Here is a 20400-nt window from a genome sequence, read left to right as displayed (position 1 = left end):
CAGGATTCCGCTTATCTCAAATAACACCAAACCAATCTCCTGGGCTGGACACACAGGAAAATTGATGTCTGCCTATAGAAGGTAAAATAAATCCCATAGTGAAAACTGGGTGCCATGAGGGACCATGAAACATACTTCCTGACATTGGCTTTGGACCCCATTAACGGACTCTCAGTGGGCCTGGTGGCATCAAACAGAAGGCAATAGGAGTTAAGTTTTCTCTCTGACTCTTGGTGCAGAAGAGCCAAGTCACTCCATAAAATAGTGTAAATTTGTAAAGCCGCAGTCTCGTGGGAAAGGCTCGGGGCCCTCCAATTTCTCTTTCTTGTACCTCTGACTTTTGCTTTATTTTTTAACTACACTACAGAGCTGTCGTGGGGATTCAAAGACTCCAGGGGAACTGTTTTTCATGAACAACAGGAAAGTGAAGACTTCCTTTCCTTTTAGCTAGACTAAAGCAAAGCAGGATTGAAGACCGTAATAAAAGATATCGGAGGTTTTATACACAGGTTTAATTCTAATAGCATAGCTGCACAGTAGTACCTATGTAGGCTAATAAAGGAATGCAGTCTCATGATACATTTTTACTTTGTCTAGAAACTAAATCATGTTCATTTATTGCTTTAATAATTGCTCAAATTCAGATTTAAATGAAAATCATTATGACAGTATTGATCAATGTTGGACCACCTTTTACGAAAAAAATGGACGAAGTATGGAAATCCTACAGTAGATAATGCACCAACTGAAAACATCTATGTTTTACAAATCATACACTGTATACTGTAACTATGTGGCTCTGTGTACTCATTACAGGTTAGAGAAATCCTGTTGTCTCTTTACTAGATTTACGCATTGCAAGGACCCACAGGACTTTACAATCCTGCACTGCCTGAGTTAATTTAAGGCTGATCTCACTTGATTTATATTTATCTTGTTGACTGATACAGTGCAGTCAGAGATTCGCTCAAGGGCTTGTAACACACATTTGTTATGAATTCATTTTCATGTTGCAGATCAATACACCAAAGCTGTAGGATGAAAAATAGAAAAGAGAGCGTACTTGGGTCTGACAAGATAGCATCTGTCTTGGGTACAAACTGGTCACAGCGTAGTCCATGGTAGCCCTCCTTACACCTGTGAGAGAGGGGGAAAAAGAGCAAGATTTGAGATTAGAAGTAAGACAAACCAAGCAAAAAGTAGCAAAGTACAGCATGAACTATCAGGTGAAGAGGCTTTCAGATAAGGAAAGTTAAGAAAAAGGAGAAATGGATGGTAAAAATTGGAGTGCTCACTGAGGACTGAGGTGGTGGAGGGAGATACACAGAAACTGTCGAGAGGGGTGGGGTGAGAAGAAAGAGGGGAAGGCGGAAGATAGTTGGGCAGGCCTAAGCAGCGCCTGCAGCCGCGCTGATAGCACATGACTGACAGGAATGCCAAGTCCCAGTGGAAGAAATGGGATACTGGGATGGAGAGGACTTGGCTTGATGCAAGTGACGCAAGATCTACAGTGGACGGAAAGCAGCCATAGTTGGAACACCCATATACACAGAGTCCTGTCAAAGTCCAGATATTTGCCTTCATCATCAAATACATATCTCTGCACTGTTGATGCCTGCAGATCCCTCTGCAACGGTCATGAATATTACCACAGAAAGAATGAGATCTGGCTGTGTATGTTCCAGTGTTTTAGAAATACCCTTTATGCAAGAACATTATAACACACATATAATTCTTGTTAATGATCAGCTATTTTTCTAATCTGGTCCATATAACTGACTGAATGAAAGACAGAAATCGACTCTTCCAAATGGGCAAATTAACAAAAACACTGTTACTGTAAGAATACTTGAAGTAATACAAAAATCCAGGACAGAAATATAAAATTCTGTGTAGTTCCTCCAATTTGGCACAATCTTGAATAGTTTTTGTCTCAGACAGAACTTCGGCATTATTTCTCCTATCTTCAATAGTGGCCATACTGTGAGCACATTCAGTGGGCTGATCCATCCCTCTGCTCTTTCAAGGCTTAGAGAAGACAATTGGGGATTTGCTTTGATGTGTCTGCTTCAACATAAACTTCTACATGAGTGAGCGATATGTCAGAGTTGTCTGCATTTTCTCTATTCCATCAGTCGATGACATATTGTGGGTAAACTGGGGGGATTTGCACTCTAACATTATCCATCAATATCTGTTCACCACATTTCCACCAGTGTCACAGATACCATATACAGTATAATGTATTGGATGAGTGACATGACTCCAATGGACCATTCAGTCTTACACAGCTTGGCTTGACCTGATAGCTTGGAAAAACAAACAAACAAACAAAAAAAAAAATACAACTGAGCTAAAGCATTATAAACTAATTGAGCAATTTAGATCACTGTTGAGTTGGACCAGAGTGAATACTGAGAGATTGTCTCCGTAGTCATCTTTGTTTTTACATCTCAAACTACAGTTTCAAGTCCATTTGTTCAGTTTGTCTCAGCTCAACATATGTAGTTCTGATATCTAATATTTTGTCTATATTTCAGTATGGAACTGCACAATTGATGAAAATCAAACACTGTCTTCTAATCTCACTCAGAGTTAATTATTGTGCCAATGCAGATACAATGCCATTTTTGTAAGGTGTCTATTTTTTCAGTTTGCACCTGTTTGGTGATTTTGAGGCTCAAAAGAAACCTGCTCTTACCAAAGGTAGATGGAGTGGCACAGGTGAGTTTGTGTTTAACAAATCACCTGACGTACAGAATGACTTTTTTAGTCCCATGTAGTAAACATAGGCAGAGGTGCACTGGATAACTGCGTTGGTTGGTGATATGGCTAGGTTGTTAGCAACCAGTACTGCACACACTGAGCAATATTAGCATTAATTTAGAGTTGTGTTTCCGGTCACCTGGCAAACATAAATCTGATAGTCACTCTGCTTTTTTGACATGTAGTCTACAGTCAGTTTTTAGAGCTTTTTCACTGAAAAAGGCTGCCTGCTGTAGTCGAAAATAGCCATGTTTTCATTAGATTTGCAAGAGAATTTTAAGCAAACTTTTGAAATATTGCAAAAAGGAAAGTGCGAAATAGGTGCATTTCCTTCAACTGGTTTGAAGCTAATAAACTAGGCTGCGCAGCACATAGTTTCATCAGAAAATGGCAGTATACTTCAAAATGCGCATAAAAATAGATTAATGGAAACATGACTTATGACACTGGGACCAAAATGGTAATGGTACTAGCTGGAAAACCAAAACAAAAAGCTGAAGAAGGTTATGAATCTCAGCAGCCGAGGGGAACTGCAGAGGCAGGAGAAAAGTCTGACCCCTTTCACATTACAAATTTCATCCATATTTACTATAAGAATATTGATTGTAGCTGCTTTAAATAAAATTACATGTAAACAACATCACCGATGATGAGAAGGATAGAAAGTGAGTTTTTAAAGCTTTTGAAACCGCATTGCATTTCATAGTGATCAGCACCCCTGTTAAGCTGCAGGGCGTGATCGTTGAGATGTTCATTTAGCGTTATGTGGCAGTAAAAATCTCTCTAACTGCACCTTTAAACAGTGGGGCTCATTACTGCTCAGATGAAGTGTGAAAAATATCCTTGAATAAACCCCCTCTAAATCTTAAACCTCAAACTCTTTGTGTCATTTCACATCCACAGTAATAAGCAAAACCTTTATAGTTTCTCTGCTCAGGCAAGAAGGGATAAAGAACTTGATTCTCTCCTGCCGTTCTCTCTCACACAGCCAGACTTCTACCTCTTAATCAGCCTGAAAACAAATGACTAATGCAATACACTGGTATTCTCCAAACTCTCTCTCTTTCAGACACACACACAATTATGTTGTGTTATGTTGTCCTACAGAGCAGCACACAGAGTTACCAATAGACTGACAACTGAACACTGCCAAATATCAAATACGACAATATTCTGAACCAAAAACTATAATATCAATAAAATGGCAACATTTTGTGGCTGACTACTGGTGTGTCCCGGAGATATTTTGTGTAAATGAATATGAATATGATGATCAAACCGATAGAAGTAGTCACTGATTGTAACACTGAGCTAAAACAGTGACATAAGCTCAGAAAATCTTAAGTTGTTATTATAATATTGTAAATATCTGTGTTCTTCTGAATCAGAATTGTAACCACTAATGTCTCAATAATCAGTCTTATTGTTCCCTTTGAATTCTGTATAATTTGTTTATGTTTAAAATTAGTTCAGTCTGTTTTGCTATTTTCTTGCCAAATGCCATATTCTTTCACTGAGAACTCACTCTTAAAATTGGTATGTTTTTAGCCCATATATATAAAAAATACTTTTTGTCTAACTTGTCAGCTTTTATTCTCTGCTGGTCTTGTTTTTATACAATTTTATTGCTTTTATCCTCACTGTGGGACAGCAGGAAACCTGTTTCTAAACTGAGTCAGGCCCACAACTGTTTTTCCTGCTAAAAATAAAAGAAAAAAAGAAAAAAAGAAATGATTTTGCCATATTAAGATATCAATGTTGTATCTTGACCATTGTATATTTGTGAGGCTGGGTTTAATTAATTATTTGCATCACACAGTAAATAGCACAATAATAATTTCTATGATGAATAGCATGACTTGGATTCTTATGTTCATTATTCATAGTGCACTCAGTTTCCATTTTACCAAAAAAATTAGGCAAAAGCCAGCATGATTTAAATGCTCTGAAATATAGAGTTTCAGAAAAAAAAGAAACAGATTTGAAAATTATCATTAATCCCCATGGAGACAGACCATTAAATCAGACCGAACATTTTAGAGTGAAATTGAATATGCAAAAGAACATGCCATATGATGCGTATAGTACCAGTCCAAATGACTAATGCAAAGATATCAGATTAATTACCAAATTAGAGCTGCTTTTGTATGGGAGAAATTAAGTCAGGCAACAGTGGGAGAGGGGTATAAAATAAGACAGAATCCCAGGAGAAGCTGGAGTTTTGACAGAAATATTCATCTTTCACACAATATTAAAATGGCATGTTTGTTTTAACCTTTTGCTTGAAAAGTTGTCATCATGCAAATGCATGTCACAGGAAACAGCTTTGACTGTCTCTTTTTTTGTCAGCGTGCCAATGTGAGCCAAACAGCCAATGATGCGCCGCAAAATTTAGAGAGGCACCCAAGGCGACCAGTCAGATTTCAAGGGTAAATCATCCCTCCCCTCCTATTACTTGGCTCTGCCCTACATCACACTTTCAATGCCTGGGTGTGAGCTGAGACGCCTTGTTAGTATTCTGAATCACAAACCCAAAGGCAGAATGCCTGTCTGGCTATCTGTTTACGTCTGGGCTTGCTTTCTGTTTGTCTATGTCTCCATCTCTCCCCTCCTACCATCTTTGTAGCACTGTGAAACAAGCTCAGCCATCCTTCAATAAGATGCAAACAATGCTTTGTAAATGTGTTTGTGTGAACATGAAGTCGAATGCCTGAATGGATGATAAACAATGTGAGATAATGACGAGCTTTGAGTACGTTTGGGTGTGTGTCTCCAATGAGGGAAATAGGAGAACAAAGGACTGTATTTATGCATGTGTACGTTCAAAAGGGGGAAATATTTCAAAGTGAACCCAGATTTGTGTGTGTGGATTGGAGCACATATGACAGCTTTCTGGAGTCTGTGTGTTTATATCCTATAACCAACATACATATGAACAGCAGCTATGGACTCCGAGCATGTTTTCCCCCCACTGCTCCAGAGCTTTCTGTGATTACCCAGCTGCTTTTAACACATGTTCCAGTCACAGAGAAAACACACCTCAGAGTCTGGAGGATGACGGAGGGGTGGGGAGTGCTGCCTCATAACTAATCACCATCCTGCCTGTTAATTAGTGTGAAGAAAAATGGAGGATAGTTTGAGTGCAAGGGGAGGGAAAGGAGGTTCAAGGAGGAGAGAAGGGAAGGGAATGTGATCATGTCAACCAAACTTTTCATTTACCTCCTGACGCCCATGCATATTAGCTCCCACATGTCTTATGAAATTACTCCATATGAGCTATAACTGATGAGGCACAAGGGAGGAACCATATAGCTTCAGAGAATTGAGCACTTGCTGCCTGGAATAACTAAGTTGCAACTTACTTTTGGATGTAAGATATCTGGATGTCACTGATGGTTTAAATAAAATATATTTAAACATATAAAAAGTAAAGGGGTATTAAGTATCCCTCACTTTCTGACATCTGTTGACCACCAATTGCAATGAGCCTGTTGGCCTTTGACTGATGTAATACAGCCAAATCTTTACTATTTTAATTTAGCTGGGTTTCAAAGTCCTTTCTGAACCTTGGAAATAGTTCCAGTTTCCAATTTTTCTGAGTGCTTTAAAGGAATAGTTCAACATTTTTGGAAATATGCTTATTTGCTCTTTTATTGACAGTTAGATGCCACTTTCATGTCTGTACGGTAACAAGACTAGGTCAAAACCTAGTATATGGCTGGACCGTGTATGGTCAGTGTGTGAAATTGTGGCCTATTTGTTACAAGGATAGTCAGTTGTAGTGTCTATTATGTGAATTCCTGAATATTAAATGTTCATCGGCAACTTTCTGTAGTGGTCCCAGTAATATTTGTTGTTAATGTGTACAGAGGTATCATATCACAAACATCTGAGTCAAAAAAAAAGGTTATAAATGCAGTTGCAAGAACTCATGTCTTTGGATGTTTGATTTAAAAGAGAACTTATTTTATTTTTAGTTATAACTATTGTAATTATCTGTTAACTCTCCCTGCTCTTACATCTGTTTCTATCTGCGGATGTCTGTGAACATATGGTCTCATCCATATGTTTACATAGGATTGGCTTGCTAGGCTAATAGTCTGTCAGCTATGTGACTTCATATCTGCGCCGGGACGTCTTTCAGAGCACACAAACACCGCAACGGCTACATCTTATTATCCGCGGGTTGGTGCTCCTGTCAGTGTCAGAGCCTCCTGGTAAATGTGTGTTTTTAAAGGTGCAGGGTGTAGATTTTAGTAGCAACTTGTGGAACGGACTTGGCAGAAATGGAATATAATATTTATAAGTATGTTTATTGAGCTGTTTATATCTACAGATGGAGTAGGTCCTCCTCCATGGAACCCGCTATGTTGCACAGCCATGTTTCAACATTAGCCCAGAATGGACAAACCAAACATTGGGTTTAGTGAGGGCCTTTTGCGTTTTTTCGTGGCCACCATTGGTTATCCTACATGCATGGAAGGGGAGGGGGGCGGGTGTATTCAGTTTGTTGCAATCTGCAACCTGAACGCTAGATGCCACTAAATCCTACACACTGCACCTTTAAAACTTATTTTGGGACTTCGCTCACTCTGTCACTCGAGAATCCGCTGTGAATGCCCCCTGAGGACTTAATAGAAACCAGGGTTGCCAACTCTCATGCTACTGGCATGTGACACGCACGTTCACCGTCAGTCTCACGCTCTCACGCTGACCAAACAATTTTCACGCTAAAACTCTGTGACAGCAACAGAGATGAACAGACAAAAGTATTATGGTCAAAGTCCTCCTAGCATTCGAAAACCGGGTGTTTCATTTTGGTGTTTCTATGGAGCTGCATCCACAATGCTTATCTCCATGTTGATTGGACAGCTGCTCAAGTTCACAGCCAGGAGCCCAGAAGGTGTTCAAGAAAGCCAACCACACTCCAACTAACCTGACATGAACCAAGGTAAGTGATGTGGATTAATTAATTAACAAACCAAGGGTGTTTGTTATAAAGACTTGCACTAGATGGGACACTGTCATCCATTTTGTGCATCAAAAGTAATCGGATCGAACCATGCTGCTACAAATACGAGCCGCCGGTAGAAATGATAATCAAGTCCAAATCTGCTGCTTATAGTTGAACTAGGCCCGAATAGACCCCTGTGTGTGTGTGTGTAAATGTGTAAGTTAGCTGGGCCGGATTATCCATACATCTCATCCAGTGAGTGCCTGAAGGCACCAGCCAATTTGCCGTGCTGGGGGACACCAATGTGAAAAAACCGAAAAACGTAAATAGTTTTGTGGTCAGACACAGCAGCAACATTTATAAAGCAATTGATTTAGCTTTTATTCATCATTATCCTAATTAATAAGAATATGAATAACAATAATAAGAAAACAGTTGAAAATAGCCTCTGCTGTGTGCCTTTCAGCACCACGGAGGCGTGGAGAGCGGTGAGGAGAGAGAGACTCTGTTTATTTCAATAACAGTGGTACATTTTATTGCTGAAAGAAAATATTTCAAAGACCATTTTACTACTCCACCCTCCTGTGTGGAGCGAGCACACCTTTGTATTCAGGAGTGCTACGGTTCATACATTAGTTAACTATTTTATTTTCTGTTTCACAAAGGCAAGAAGGAAAATCAAGCCTGCTATAAATGTTGTATCTGCCGTTTCTGACAAGGAAAAAAAAAATGCCTTTTTGTTTGTGGATCTTGAAATGAAAATTAAATCAATATTCTGTTTTCATTCCTTTAATTTCTTTAGTTTCTGAAAACGATAGAACAACAAAACAACCATCACATTACCTGGCGCTCTATGATCATTGCTTGCAACAGGTGTTATCAGGCTTTCATTGTTCGTTATATGCGTGTAATGATTTTTTTAGACAAACTCTGTTATGGTTTTGCATGTAGACCTCATACAGGCCATTTATGATGGAGATAATAATATTTAACATAATGTGTTGCATTGGGATGTGAGTTGCATTCAGATTGGAGCATCATTGTAAGGGTTGGTATGGCATGTCTATCTATGGTGTCAAGTTTATGGTTGTGGCTTACATTTTTCTGCAGTATGTGTTTTGAGCATGTACTTCAGCAATAAGTTTATGTTAGTCTATGGTCAATATTCTCACAGTAAATTTCACTTTTTTATGTGTAAAGTGGGAAGAGGGGGGCACTTTAAGTGTGGTCACCCTAGGGCACCACACTGTGTTAATCCATGCCTGAAGTGAGTGAATGAGCGTTCATGTATATATTTGGCTAAGTGAGTGAGTGAGAGAGAGAGAGAGAGACACATGTGTAAACTGTATACTGCTTTAAACCCTGATGGTGAATTGAGTCCAAATAGGTGCATGTGATTAAGTGCGCATGTGCATACGTGTGATTAAACCCATGGCATATAAATCCCACTCCAGCCAGGCAGCCAAGTTGGCAATCCTGTAGAAATTGCTTGCGCCAATTCATTTTGAAAGAGCAATGGCAAATGGGAAAATTCCAACACTGGGCTGGCCAACCAATGGTGTAACTTCATCACTCAGTCAGTGAGTTAGTGATGGACAGACATACAGGGTTATATGGCTGGTCTGTGGCCAGTCCAGCCAAAAATGAAGCTACAGCCGGCAGCTAGTTAGCTTAGCTTAGCATTAAGAGTGTAGACATGCAAAAACTGTGCCAAGCCAAGAAATAGTCCCGGATTTTGTCACCTTTGATCAGGGCAAGGCCAGCTGTTTCCCTCTGTTTCTCCCATTCTTTATGCTAAGCTAAGCAAACCATCTATAGAAAGCAAATGAGCCTATCTAGCAAAAGGTTGAACTAGTCCTTTAAAAACTTCCCAAATCTGAGGTTCAAAGTTCATTCTTGACCTCAGAAACTGCTCTGAAAAATCCACAATTTCCTGAAAAAATCCCTCTGCTGATGGTGCTCAAATGACACATGAAGAGCTCTTCACATGAAGAGCATGTGATTTGATAGAAAGCTCCAGAGCAGCTATTAATTAGACCTTGTGCTGTAGTTTTCTCAGATGTATTCTCTCATCTGGATCTATCATGAAGCATTAAATAAAGAGGCACTAATTAATAATTCATGATTTTTTTTCTATCATTGCTATTCCAATAGTAAGAATTGGGATGATATATCATTAAAAGTACTTAATTAAGTTCATTTTTTGTAGCTTTGTAGATTATATACTGCTAAAAATTAAATAAAGCAATTCATCTCTTTTATGGTGCCTATATTCTGAGATAGTTAAATGCAAATGCTTTTCTAAGGACACAAGTAGCTGCATTGGAAATTTAATTAGCGATTAGAACATTTGGAATCCTGTAGGGGTCAATATTTTGGTTATGCCATGTAAGAAGATAAGGTTCAGCACAGTCACAGCCTCAATCTGACAAATCGGTGTATCCCTGAACTGCAAGACATTAATATCACCAGCTTTTACACGTTAGCTGTATGTGCCAAAATGAAATGAATAACTTCTTAGTCAAGCTGGCATTAACATATGACTGAAAAGAAACCAAGTAAACCTACAGTGAGAGGAAGAAACACTGCATGCTTGCAAAACTTGGCACTTGATCCAATCATCAGCATGATGATTGGGAAGTTAACATGAAGAATCTACAAATAAATTGAAACACAGATAACGTTCGACTGAATCCGATTCCCTTAATTACCTGACTTCTTGGAAATGACTTTTCTTCAGTCTCACCATCAAAGGCAATCATTATTTGGCAGCAGGGGTTCTCGACACACTCAATAGACACATTTATCACACTGCACCAAGTCTTTTGACTCACTGCCATGTTTCATATGGCACACCAACTGGCGCAGTTGATGTTGTTAAGTATTACTGAATTGGGCGTTACCCCTAATTTCCATAACTTGACCTACAAGTCATGCATAATAAAATCAAGATTTGCATATGCATAGACAGCACAGATGCAATATGGCATTATGTTAATTGCTAAATATTGAAATAAATTATTTAAATTCCATTCACTATGTAGGCTTGGTGACTACTGTGATATTTTAATTTGCTCATTTCTGAGATATACTGCCCATGCTGCATTCCGCGATGCACACCTATTCTATCAAGTGTATAAATACAGCATAGGAGAAGGTGGAGGGCATGCAGTCCATTTACGCTGAATTTGATTTCCACCACTGCCTAATTTTTACCACTGGGAAGGTCGGAATGACTGACTAAAATACATTTTTTATGAGCAGAAAAATAAGTAGACCTCCAGAGATCTTGTTTCTTTTATAATAAGAAAAATACACACATAAATATATCACATCCATCACACACACACATGCATACACACACATGCACACAGCCATCCCTGCTTCACTCTCAATATCAAAGCCTAATCAGTGGCTGACACTTCTCTCATTGTTATTGATGGGCTATGAGGGAAGAATAGGCTATGAGTTGGCTGCAATCTGCCAAAATTGTTCTATAGTAAAAAAAAAAAAACACAATACAAGGCCAAAATGCCTCCAATAAAGACAGTCTTCTGCCTTTATCGCATAAGCCATACATATTCCTATCTGTCTTTTGCAGCAGTGCAGCGGAGAAGGTAGGTTAGACATGATTTATACCTTAAGCGAATTTGATGGATGTCTATTACTATGTGTGAGCTGTTTACATGCAAGAGTGATATGCAGCTGCCAGGCTGTGTCTGTGTTCAAAACTTTAATGTTATACCAAGAAGGGGCCAAAAAAGAGGTAAAGCTAGAAAGATAGCTGTCACCGAGGAACTTGCTGAAAATATGTGGATAGAAACATAACGCGGCCACAGCAGTTACAGTAAATAATTGGCATCATAAATTTAAGTAGACTTAATTACTGTGATGACAAAACATATTAATAAAGTTGAAGACATGAAAAGTATGATGTATGAGTTTTAGTGCTATAATGCTGTGATTAAAATCAAGACTGTCAGTCAAACAACTGTAGTCTTAGGGTTTTGACTAATGGGCCTCTTTACTGTTGTAATAAATACATGGTGGATAAAGTTAAGTAAAGTTATACTGTCCTGATTCCATTAATAATATTTCACAACTTTTTGGATCCTGAATACATTTTGTGTCCCCGCTATATAATTTTTACAGTATATTGCATTTTCTTGAGCTGTACCCTGGTGTAATTGCTGCAGCAATGTCCTCATGTTGCTGCAGGGATCATTACATTTTCATCAGCTAACACAGTAAACAAGGCTGCTGCAGCCATTTCATTTATCAACGTATACACACACTTATGCAAATTTACTATCAAATGTCATCCGAGCTAACTAGCAGAAAAAAATATTTCAATAGTCACAAACAAGCGGGTAGTTCCGAGTCTGAAAAGTGAAGCCAATGTGGAAATGCTTTAAACCTGCATTCTCACTAATGGTCATTAGGGACGACTCCACTGGCTCTAAAAACAAGTCTGATTGTATAGCAGTCTATGGGAAAATCACCCTCTAAGGAGTCGAATGTTCAGTTTTTTCAGTAAGTACATTTTGTTTTAATGGTTTTAAGCTAGAGAAAATTAGCATTAGCAATAGTGTTATCATACTTAACCATAGACTGTAAATGCACCGTGCAAACCAGGCTAGCAGCTAGCGTTACGGTCAGCTCCACCCTCTCATCCAAATATGGTCACTTCTCATCACTTCTGGCTCCAAAAATCCAAGATGGCGACGGTCAAAATGCCAAATTCAAGGCTTCAAAATAATTCCATAAACCAGTGGGTGACGTCAAGGTGGTTACATCCATTATTTTTATACAGTCTATGGGTACAAAGAACAACACAGCACAAGATGTTCTGGTCTAGTGCACCCTATCCAAAATGCTCCAAAAAGTCATTAGGCTCTTGGAGGATGAAGACGTCCGGCTTGTTTGCCTCACACATCAGCAGGGCTGAATGTGAAACTGGGAGCTGGCACTGTATCACGTAGGAGTGCACACTACATCACGACAGAGCTCCCAAGCTGCGAGTCGGTAACAGGTGCTGTTTCAAAGGACTAGAGATAACAGAGGGGAAGAAAAGGGTGAGGGGAGATGGACACAGTGAGAGAGGGGGGTTGCTGCTGAAGGGGATGTATTCCTCTTCATCTTCAGAGATTTCTTTTCGCTTTCTCTTTCTAGATGTGTATGTGTGTGCACGCGAGCATGTGCACACAATCACATACACACACAAAAAAAAAATACTGACAGACTGGGAAATTCTATTCTGTTTTGAAGAGAATAATACTTAAAGCTACACTCTTGAACAGTAAGGATGAATTTTACCAGCAGTCCACATAGGTTAAATATTTATAACATTTACACTCCCAACCCTGTATAATACTACAGTAGACATCTGCATTGTGTACTATTAACCTCTGCTAGGAACTTGCTTTCCCACTTGTAGTAATTGATCATCTAGAAGTTTCCATGATGGACAAATAGAAAACAAAACCACTCTCTTTGCTATTTGGAACAAGACATTTCTAATTACTTCATATGTGAATATAAGCACAGAGCAAGCCTAACACAGCACATGGGGAGGGGGGGAGATAATGTTATCATCCATCAGCTGTATTTATGTTGATCATCTGGAGTGTTTGCTAAACATCATCAATTAATGTGTTTAGAAACGCCAAAGCAAAAGAACCAACAGCTCATATTCCAGTTTTGGCCGGTTTTTAAAGAAAAAAATGAAGTACTGTGTTGTTTCTGGTTTAGGTTTGTTGTTTATTTTGCCTGCAGGGAAGTACGTTTTTACATAATTCTTACATGCTCAATGGACATGCTAAAGAGACACAAGGACAAGATGAGATACCTATAAATAAGAGTAACAAATTACACTATATCAAACTGAATTATCCAATAATTCACCTACCAACTTTGTTCTATATAAAATACTGCAAACTAAAAATGCCACAACATGGCCATTTGAGTATGGGGGAAACAGATATAGGTTAATAACGTTTTGTTAAATGGCAAATTGAGTCAATCTCTACATTTTACCTGCTGTAACTCAAATCGGGGGAAATAAGTAGAGTGCACTTGTTTTGTCACTTGTTATGTGTTAATCTAATGTCGACTTTGGCCTAGTTTGAGGCTGAACCACTGCCAACAGTTGATGTTAAATGTATTTGTTTACACCCTACCATGGGATTTCTGCAGTGGCAGGAAAGTTAACTGGCTACATATTTTGCCTGAGATCATCCTGACTATTTTAAAGACACCAAAGAGCTTATGAGAGCCATCAAAACAATATCTTCATGAATCACCAGAGACATTTCTGTGACTTTATTATTCATTAGACTTCCCATTTTGCAAGTGACTGCCAGACAGCCACACCACAGACTGTTGGCTGCCTCTACTATGATGCGCTACATTACGAATTTAGCAGGGGTGTTTGAACTATACCTTGAGAGGACATAATGTGATTATTAAACAGTAATAAAGAAAGATGGCAAGAGAGAGGGGAAAAAACCCTCTAGAGCCCACGCTTGTCAACGAGGTGTGTAAAAGCTTATCCTCTTTGATATCATTCACATGCCCCTTTAGGACTGGTGCCAGTAAAAAAGTAATTAAATTCAACTGTGTTGTTTGGAACCTTTACAATAGATAGAAAAATCAAGTCTTGAGTGATTGAGCTCCATTTTTATTTGCTAACAGCCTGTTTCACTTGACTTAACAAAAGGTGGCAAGAGTTGTATTAGGTGCGGCAGATGACATCAGCATAGCAGGAGCAGGAGTGACCTGAATAATTCACCTCCTCCTGGTAATGGGTAAGTGGAGATGTATGTAACATCATATTTTCGTCCGGACACGTAGTGTAAAAAGGGGGGCCTTTTGTCATTTAGCAGGTGATCCTCAGAGTAATGCAGATCACTTGCATGTTATGTTAAGGAAACATGACGAGTGCATTTAAATCTTGAATGGATTTAAAACACGCGATGTCCTACAGAGCTGAGAGAGAACTCACGTACATTTTTACAAGCACTTCCTTTATATGTTTTCAAATATACATAAGGAACAAATCATCTTTTATAAAAAAGCAAATCTGTATTGTAACTATAGGTCTTTTCTGTGAGTGATCATTTCACAGTGTGAAAGAAAGAAAGACTTGTCCTTTGCGAAAGCATGTAATGGTGCAAATTATTTGCTTTAATCTTTTGCCACAATATCAGGTTCAAGGCTTCTTTATTAGTAACCAGGGGTAAACAGAAATAGAGATTCAGAAGACATCAAAACAAAATACATTAAAACAAGTGTCATCATAGTATCAAAAATAGTATCAGCGTATAAGAACTCCTAAGAAGGTCATGACAAAGTGCTTCTACACACACATAAACACTCGCCCACTCACTCAGAAGCTTAAAGTGCCATGCATGGGTGAAGTGCATCATTTTGTGCTAGCTTTGTCTGGTAGTGCAATGGCTGCAGGTACAAAAGCATTTCTGTATTGTTTTCTTCTCCACCTAGGGGCCACAAACCAACAGCCGGAGCGAAGGAGCTGGAATTCGCTATGTAAGGGATGAGAACAGTCCTGAAGAATAGAGCTCGCCTTACACTGCAGCTGTGACGAGTAAAGAATTGATGGGTTGAGTTTAGACTTACCTATTAGCTTACTAGCCCACCTGACAATTTGGTTTAGAGAATTTTTGTATTTGCAGAGACAGACTACCAAACCATGACACAAGGGAAAAAGACAAGATTGACTCAATAAAAACCTGATAAAAGACAATCATCATGGTTTTATCAATGTGAAAATGGGACAGTTTTCTGAGACAAAACAAATGCTGGTCTTCAATGATCATAGTCTCATAGATTGAAGACTGACTTCTAAAATCTATGATCATTTCCATTGTCTTGGAAATGTTTGGCTCCAAGAAAAATTCATCACACCAGGTGACAAACTCATCAATGACTTGACCTGGACTCATTGTCGTGTAGGAGACTCACAATGACTGAATCATCTGCAAATTTCAGTATAGTCCTGTTGTCATGCTTACTTTGGCACATGTTTTTGTACAGAATATTAAGTAAAGGTGAGAGAACATAGCCCTGGGGGGGGGGAAGAACATAATGAATCTGATAAAATGCCGTTCACATTCACCCTTTGTGTTCTGTTTGTCAAAAAATCCATTATCCAACCCACCAGATTGTGACTCAACTCAAAATGCTCTGTCAGCCTCATGGCTAAAATGTAGGATTGTACAGTATTAAAGGCTGAAGAAAAATCAACAAATAGCAATCTAGCATGGGTTTTATTCCCCTCTAGGTGTTTAAACAAAAGGTTAAGTAGGGTGACTGTAGCATCCACAACTCCTCTGTGTGTCCTGTACAGTAGGCAAAGTGCATGGGGTCGAGTACATGCTCAGTTTCCCTTGCAAACTCTGTCTTCATAAGCTTTTCAAAGGTTTTCATTACAATAGAAGTGAGGGTGACCTGCCTAAAGTCATTAAAAGCTTTGGGGCTGCTGCCTTTAGGAACAGGGATGATCAGAGCCTGCTTCCTCAGGTTAGGTACACGTTGTAGGTTCAGAAACATGTTGAAAATATCATAAAAGATAGAACTTAATTGCCTCGCACAAGACTTCAGTAATTTGCCACTGATATTGTCAGGATCAGGGCTCTTCTTTATCTTTAGAGAAAGGAAGAACTTTTCAACTTCTCTCAGCTCCAGGACAAAGTGCTGATTGTCTTTAAGTTTACATCTAAGTCCCTCAACTTCATCTCTAAAGTCAAACTGATCAAGCAGCCCATCCTCACAAGAAAAACAACAGTATAGGTCTAAAATTCAGGCCAACAAAAACGACTGTAGTCTACTATAGTTACATTTACTCCATCTAGCAGCCGTTGTAATTATGCCCCATAGGTAGGTAGACTTTACTGCAGGAGACCACTGTTTGCTTTCCATTTCTAATCATAAGTCAGGACATTTTTTTAAAAACTGTAACGTTGTGGTGTGTACTGTTGCCATGATGACAAAGATTGTATACTTTTGTTTAGACCTTAGTATTTCCACTTTCACCTCGCTTTTGGCTGCATCTGTTTCAGAAGCTCCTCCTTTACTGAAGAACAGCTTCTTCTCCTGTAGACTAGACTTAACTGCCTTGGATATCCAAGGTTTGTTATTGGAATAAACTTTAATCATTTCACTAGGAATAATCATATTCTAACAAAAGGTAACATAACATCAATGTCCTTGCAAGAGTCTTTGAACACCCCCCAGTCGGTGCAGTCAGAGCAGCCCTGAAGACAAGCAGTGAATTCCTCAGACCCTCTTTGGCCTTGATTTTTTCTCCCTAAAGGTATAATGTGTAAAAATTGGTCACCTGATCCAAACAAATAGTGGGCATATCACCCCATATTTAGTTAATTTGTTAATGTTTTTAACTAAAATTCTGGCCAATTCACACATTATACCTTTAGGACAGTTTAATATGTGGGGAGAAGGAGCACACAGTTGTGGTCGGCAGAACCTAAGGAGAGCACAGGGATTGATTTATATGCTCCTTTAACTGTACCATAACAGAGATCGAATGTCTTATTCTGCCTGGTTAGACAGGATATATATTGGTAGAAGTCTGTCAAAGACTTTTTTAGGGACACATGATTAAAATCTCCAAATATGAGTTTTGGTGCTTCAGTTGAAATGGACTGTAGTTTTTGCGCCATATCAAATATAGTACTTGTGGCAGTGGATACACAGTTGTTATCAATATTTGTGGGAACTCACGGGGTAAATAGAGTAGATGGAGAGACACTGATAGAAGTTCAACATCAGGGGAACAGAGCCTTTCTCTGACAGTCACAGAGCTACAGTAGTGCTTTCTGACATAGAGGCACACGCCCTCTCCATGAGATTTTCCTGTCACCTCTGCTTTCCGATCAAGGTGATATCGAGTACCAAATCTGTCTATGAACAGATTGTTATCCAAGTCCTGCATGGTGAGCCAAGAATACCATGACGCAGGTGTCTCTGTAGTCCTGCAGAAAGCTAATTTCCTTGTAGCTCATCAAGTTTATTCCACAAGGACTGGACGATCTCTGTAACCATTTTACCTCCGCTTTCCACTTCCTTCTTAACTCCACTTGAATGACCATAAATCAGAGTTTTGTTGTAGTCCCTCCGAATAAAGACGGGCAACTTAAGATCTAACGTTAGCCCGGCGATTTGATTCTGTGTATTCTATTGCAGCAGGATGTCTCTAGTATACTGTGTCCTCAGAGAATGAAGTGTGACCCTGATGCAGACGAGACTTAAGTTGATTAAAATCCACAAGGCAGTGTTAATTAAAAGCTCCATCACTGCAGATCAATAGTAAAATGTATAAAAGCACTTCATAGGTATAGGCAATCAAGCATAAAAAAACATGCACAAACTCACTAAAAAATAAAACATAGGATGCTGAAAAACCCACTGCCAGTAGCTGCATAAGAATGCGCCCTGTTACAGCTTTTAATCTCCATTTCCTTGTATTCAGTACATAGAAAGTACATAGAACAGTAATGGTGCTGTGGAGAGATAACTGAGAAGAAATGACCTTTACCTAAACAAGTGCTTCAGTTTGTAAATAAGCGTAGAATTAAATGTAGATGAGGGTGAGAGGGATGTTTTTCTGTAGACTAGCAATTTGGTCTTAAAGGAGAAGGCATTGTCATTAAAAGATAATTATACTGTGATTATAGGATAAGAGACTGTGGGGAGGTAAGATGTGATCTCTTTTACAGGACACTTTACTAACACTTGACATAGAGTATCACCAATTTTTTCAAACACTGTCATTATCGGTCTCCTCAGGAACCAAAACATCCGGCATTTCGCCTTGTTTTTGAGTTCACCTTTGCTTTATGAGAGATAAACAGTAACCTATGGTTGGTTCAGCTACTTTTTCTTTATTCTAAGAAACATAGGGTGTGCTGCCCCATCAGTGTCAATTGAATATTTTTGAGTTTTCTGCTGGTTGGACAAAACAAACAACTTGAGAACATCTGCTTGGGCTTTAAGAAATTGTGGTGAAAATAATTGTTAGTTGCAGCCCTAGCTAAAACCATTATCACGATAGTAGCAAGGATATTTTCACTATTGATATATATGACAATATAGTAAATATAAAATAACATAAAACAATTAAACTGTTGTTTAATGCATGTAATACATAAGGTGAAATTGTTTATGTGTGTCAAACAAAACAAAGGACAACTATCATGATCATATGATCATGACATTTGATAGACAATATTATATTATTGCCCAGCCTGAATTACATTGTTTTTGCAATTTTGCTTTTTAAAATTATTATTAGGCAGTGACAGCAAAGATGCAGACAGCTTTTACAAAAAGCAAGAATAAAACACGAAAAAACGAGTAAAAATCAATATTTTAAATCAAATAGCATGAAAAAAGTGAGGAAAAAGGACTAGTAAAATAGCAATATACACACACATTTTATATATACACATATTTGCAAGTTATAATTAAGTTATATGTAATTGCATTTGTTGGTAAAAATGTTGGCAAACAGCATAATCATAGTTGAAAGCAGCATACTCAATATGCCACTTTATAACTTTCCTGTTTGTGAATAACCACTGTTCCACATGAATGTTCACACTGACAGTAACACTTTCAGTCAATAGAACAAACACAGTGATTGGCCAACATATGACATTGTGCCACGCTCAATAAGTTTACATCAAAACTGGGTAGAAAACACTGACAATGTGAATGCCCTCAAGAGTTGCAAGTAAATACTATTATCATATGCGCAGGATTATGTTGTGGTTTTCTCCACAAACATAAATGATATTAGTTATGCCCATTTCCCCTGCTTCTCATCTTCTCCCACATGGTGCAAATCTGGCTCTCTTTTGTGTGTGTGTGTGTGTATCTGGGAGATCATTCCTCTTTGTGATGCGTAACAGAGTGCAAAAACCACAACACCACGTGGCTCCAGGTGTTTCCACTGATCTGCATTCATATACAGCTCATCAAAGAGGTCGAACCGGGTTAACGTTCTGTCTTCTGTCTGTAAATAGCTGAGCTGTTGCTCTTTTTTTTATCCTCACAGGCCCACCCACGGTTGAGTGGGGACACTGCAGTTTTTTGAAAATGATTTTCTGTAAAAGAAAGAGGACACTGCTGCCTTTTGTGCCCAATGTTTTGGATGCTGTTGACATCTGCCTCTACAACCTTAATCCTGTCGGCTACATTCAGCATGATTGAGTTCAAATCATTGCAAATGCTAATGGACTCCAAAGGACCTATACGTACCCACAAACACAAACGCACACACACACACACACACACACACACACTTACAAATACCCAAACACACACAAGATTGTATAACACAGTCGAGGCTGAGCTTTGTCTGTAGATGAACTGTCTTGAAGCCAAACCCTCTGGCTCAGCTACAGTATCAGCTGTAAAAGATGGATTAGGGTCCTCTATAACTACTCTCACACTGAGGCACAATGTAATAAGGTGATTGTGTGTGTGTGTGTGTGTGTGAGAGAGAGAGAGAGACAGAGACAGAGACAGAGAGAGAGGAGAGGGCATCTTAAAGTGACTGGCTGCACAAAGCTACTGTGCCTCCTGTGCGTCGAATGTGGTATGTTTACTTCTGCAGGCTGCCCACAAGTGCAAGAGGT

General features: G+C 38.9%; 1 protein-coding gene and 1 long non-coding RNA gene across 2 annotated transcripts in view; one reads left to right on the top strand and one right to left on the bottom strand.

Annotated features, from left to right (window-relative positions):
• Positions 1-20400, bottom strand: part of nrg3b (neuregulin 3b) — a 202621-nt gene that overhangs the window by 28118 nt on the left and 154103 nt on the right. Inside the window, exon 3 of the mRNA XM_042396662.1 lies at positions 1064-1137. Coding sequence (XP_042252596.1) covers positions 1064-1137 — 74 coding nt within the window. The remainder of the gene's footprint in view (positions 1-1063; positions 1138-20400) is intronic.
• LOC121886576 lies at positions 12160-15850 on the top strand. The gene is made up of 3 exons (XR_006092784.1): positions 12160-12253; positions 14439-14526; positions 15224-15850. It is a non-coding gene; the product is annotated as an uncharacterized LOC121886576 (long non-coding RNA).

The sequence above is a fragment of the Thunnus maccoyii genome, chromosome 20, assembly GCF_910596095.1.
Source record: "Thunnus maccoyii chromosome 20, fThuMac1.1, whole genome shotgun sequence".
Classification (NCBI taxonomy): Eukaryota; Metazoa; Chordata; class Actinopteri; order Scombriformes; family Scombridae; genus Thunnus; species Thunnus maccoyii.
Note: the sequence above shows the minus strand (reverse complement) of the source record. Positions and strands in the feature narration are given on the sequence as shown.